The 3,573-nt window shown below is 53.7% G+C and overlaps 1 protein-coding gene across 1 annotated transcript; it reads right to left on the reverse strand.

The window, feature by feature from the left end:
* Positions 1 to 290: 290 nt before the first annotated feature.
* Positions 291 to 3,107, reverse strand: LOC101611105 (pulmonary surfactant-associated protein A-like). The gene is made up of 4 exons (XM_004657831.2): positions 2,930 to 3,107; positions 2,607 to 2,726; positions 1,143 to 1,220; positions 291 to 667 (listed from the first exon to the last, which is right to left on the reverse strand). Exons 1-4 carry the CDS (start codon positions 3,099 to 3,101, stop codon positions 291 to 293), a joined length of 747 nt encoding a protein of 248 aa, XP_004657888.1. The 5' UTR covers positions 3,102 to 3,107.
* Between the last annotated feature and the right edge of the window lie 466 nt (positions 3,108 to 3,573).

The raw sequence follows: 3,573 nt of genomic DNA on the forward strand, positions 1-3,573 counted from the left end.
ACTAGACAAGATAAGGAAGCAGGAGGTCACTTTTCCATGGGGAAGGTCAAGGTTGGCAGAGGTACCTTGAGTGCATGCTCAGAAGAGGCACCTAGAGGATGGCCAATTTGGCTTAATGACCACAGGGAAGGGTCAGGCCCACCTGAGGAATGGAGTGACTGCGGATGTCTCTAACTCTAACAGCCGCAGATAAAACTTGATTGAAAAGGTGCTGCATCATCTCACAGGTAGAATGGGTCCTCAGAATGGTGGCTTAAAGGCAGATGAGATCTTGCCACCCAAGCGCCTGCTCAAAACTCACAGACGGCCAGCCGGTACTGCTGACAATTCTTGTCATTCCACGTCCCGTCGCTGTACATCTCCACGCACTTCTCCCGGCCGCGGCCCGCCGGCTCCCCTGGGTACCAGTTGGTGTAGTTCACAGGGGTCCCATCCAGGTAGAGGAAGTCTCCAGGGCTCTGTTCCTCAACCACACCCAGATAGGCGTAAGTGTTGTATTTCTTCACGAAGCTCGCGATGGCCTCGTTCTCCTCTGGACTCGTGGGGGTAGCAATGTTGCCACCTGCTCTGGCACACGTCTCTCTAATGGCATCAAAGTTGACTGACTGCCCATTGGTGGAGAAGACCTTCTCTCCTACCGCCAGCATGGAGCCCTGTAAGCTGAGGACTGAGAGAGGAGGGGTCTGGGTCAGACCACTGACCTCTCTCTCCATAGCCGTCCCGCGCAGGCTCCTGCCGTTCAGCTCTCTGATCTCTGATCTCTCCGTCTCAGTCTCACTCTGCCAAGCTTAGTTTTAACGAGTGCTCTCTCTGTTCCCATCCACCCATTCATTCACCCATCCATTTGACAATGATCTATTGCTAGAACCAGGGCAATTTCCTAGGATTCAACAAAAAGTGGGATCAGCAGAGAATGGGCCATCCCATATCATAGGGATCAAACCCATGCCCACATCTGTCTCCTTGGGGCCACAAAGAGCCAAGGAAGCGCCCTTTCTTTCCTCGAGTCCCACATGTCCACATTTGCTTGTCAGACCCCTAGGTTTCTGGGTGCTGATTTATGGGAATTGGTGTGTGTTTATTTTTTGGGGGTGGGAGGGGTGGTAAGCCTATTCTTTGAGGCCTCCAGGAGTTCGTCTTACCTCCCATTGCCTTCAGGATCTGATGTCTGAGCTCATGGAGTTTGGTTTGGAGCTCCTCATCCAGATAAGATGGAAACCCTGTTGAAGAGACCCCCCCCCCCATCCAGGACGGGGGACAAATCAACAATGAGCTGCACTTGCTGCCAGGTGAGATGTCAGCGGCAAGTCCAGAACTCTGCCTTTAGTTACACATATGCACAGTCCCGGCCCCAGAAACACAGGTCCATGAAGGTTACACATTCCCACCCCACCCATCTTTTTAAAAATGTATTTTATTTATCTATTTGATAGGGAGAGAGAAAGAAGGTGAGAGATAGATAGATAGATAGATAGATAGATAGATAGATAGATAGATAGAGAATGGGTGTGCCAGGGCCTCCAGCAACTACAAACAAACTCTAGATGTATGGGGCCTCCTTGTGCATCTGGCTTATATGGGTCCTGGGGAGTTGAACCAGGGTCTTTTGGCTTTGCAGGCAAGTGCCTTAACCACTAAGCGATCTTCTTCAGCCCCCCAACCCATTTTTTAATTTTTATTTATTTAGTTGAGAGCAACAGACAGAGAAAGAGAGAGAGAATGGGCGCACCAGGGCCTCCAGCCCGTGCAACGAACTCTAGACGTGTGCACCCCTTTGTGCATCTGGCTGACATGGGTCCTGGGGAATCGAGCCTCAAACTGGGGTCCATAGGCTTCACAGGCAAGCACTTAACCACTAAGCCATCTCTCCAGCCCAACCCATTTTTTTAATAAAAATATTTATTTGTGAGAGAAAAAGAGAGAGAGAGAGAATGGCATGCCAGGGCCTCCAGCCACTACAGACGAACTCTAGATGCATGCACCACCTTGTGTATCTGGCTTATTTGGGTCCTAGGGAATTGAACCTGGGTTCTTAGGCTTTGCAGGCAAGTGCCCTTAACTGCTAAGCCATTTCTCCAGCCTTTAAAAACTCATTCCCCCGCCCCATCTTTTTGAATGCTTATCTGCTCAGCCCTCCTTGCTTCTCTTGCGTATGCTGTCCCTTAAGAGGCCCCACACACCCATCTCTGTGTGTCTTTCTGCCTTCTGGAGAAAGCTCTCTCCCCGTCTTTCTACGGAGAGCAACTATGATGGTCTCCATGTCCTTCTGGGCCTCGATACTCCTGGGTACCCTGGAGCCCCCCTCTGCAGGTGTTACTCTGGACCTTTCAGAATGTCCCTACAGCCTTGGTCTCAGGAAGGGCCTCCAGACTTCCCAGTGCTGTCCCTCATCCCCGCCGGGACAGCTTGTGTCTCCCCATGAGCAGTCAAGATTCCTGGGGCACATCCTACGCTTATCAGGACCTGAATTGCACTGTTGCTGAGACACCTCTGATTTCTCTCCTTGGTCTTTACTTGGGTTGCACACTCTGTCTTCCCTGTCATCCCTCCGGGGCTCAGGACCATGTCTATGTCACCACTGCCTATTTGCTCCCACCCCTGCTCACCTGGAAGACCCCTCTCACCAGGTTCTCCCTTGTCTCCACGCTCCCCAGGTGCACCAGGGGCTCCAGGCAGCCCGTCACGCCCAGGGAGACCTGGCATTCCTCCAGGAGGACCCATGGGGCCTGTGGAGAGAAGGGGACACATGTAGGTGGCTCACATGGGGACTTTGAGGACACACTGTCCAGGAAGCTCCAGCCTAGGGGACTCCAGAGACATCCCACCATGCTCTACCCAGCCAGAGCCCCGGGCAGCTGAGCCTTCTGAAGACAGACCACTGTGTCGTGGTCCCCTGTGCCCAATAAAGATGGGGGCTCCCACACAGTACCTGGAAGTCCAGGGTCTCCCTTGACACCGTCTCTCCCATCTCTTCCAGGCAGGCCATGGGTTCCAGGAGTGCCAGGGATGCCAGGGCTTCCAGCACACACTTCTGTCCCATTGCACTTAATGCCACAGACCACCGTCAGGATGAAGATGAGGGTAAAGGAGGAGAGCGACATGACTCCTGCTGCAGCTGCTTCTCCTGAGGAAGGGAAGCAGCGTCAGCCCGTCTGCAGAGCGCACACGTCTCCCCCGCCCCCGCCCCACCCCATTCCTGGGCTCACAAGCTCATAGAACCAGACAGCCAGGCAGATTGAGGCAGGAGCACTGGGAAGACCCAAACCATCCACACTCCCCCATTCCCAGCATTTGTCTGGAAGCTTCCACGATATCATAGCCCACTCCTCTGCTATAAGTGGGGTGGCCCCTGGACAGGGTGAGGAGCAGAGCTCTGGAGAGTAAGAGACCTGGGTCTGGGGTCCTCATGAAGTCTCTTCTCTGTTGTCACCTCTCTGTGTGGCCCTGGGGAACTCACTGCCCCTCTCTGACCTCAGCTCAACCTGCTGTGAACTTCAGACAATCCACTTAGGGTTGTCTGTTAGGGGGGACGTGCCACCAGCTCACTCCGCCCGTCCCTCAGAGCTCTGTCAC

Source organism: Jaculus jaculus, chromosome 18, assembly GCF_020740685.1.
Source record: "Jaculus jaculus isolate mJacJac1 chromosome 18, mJacJac1.mat.Y.cur, whole genome shotgun sequence".
Classification (NCBI taxonomy): Eukaryota; Metazoa; Chordata; class Mammalia; order Rodentia; family Dipodidae; genus Jaculus; species Jaculus jaculus.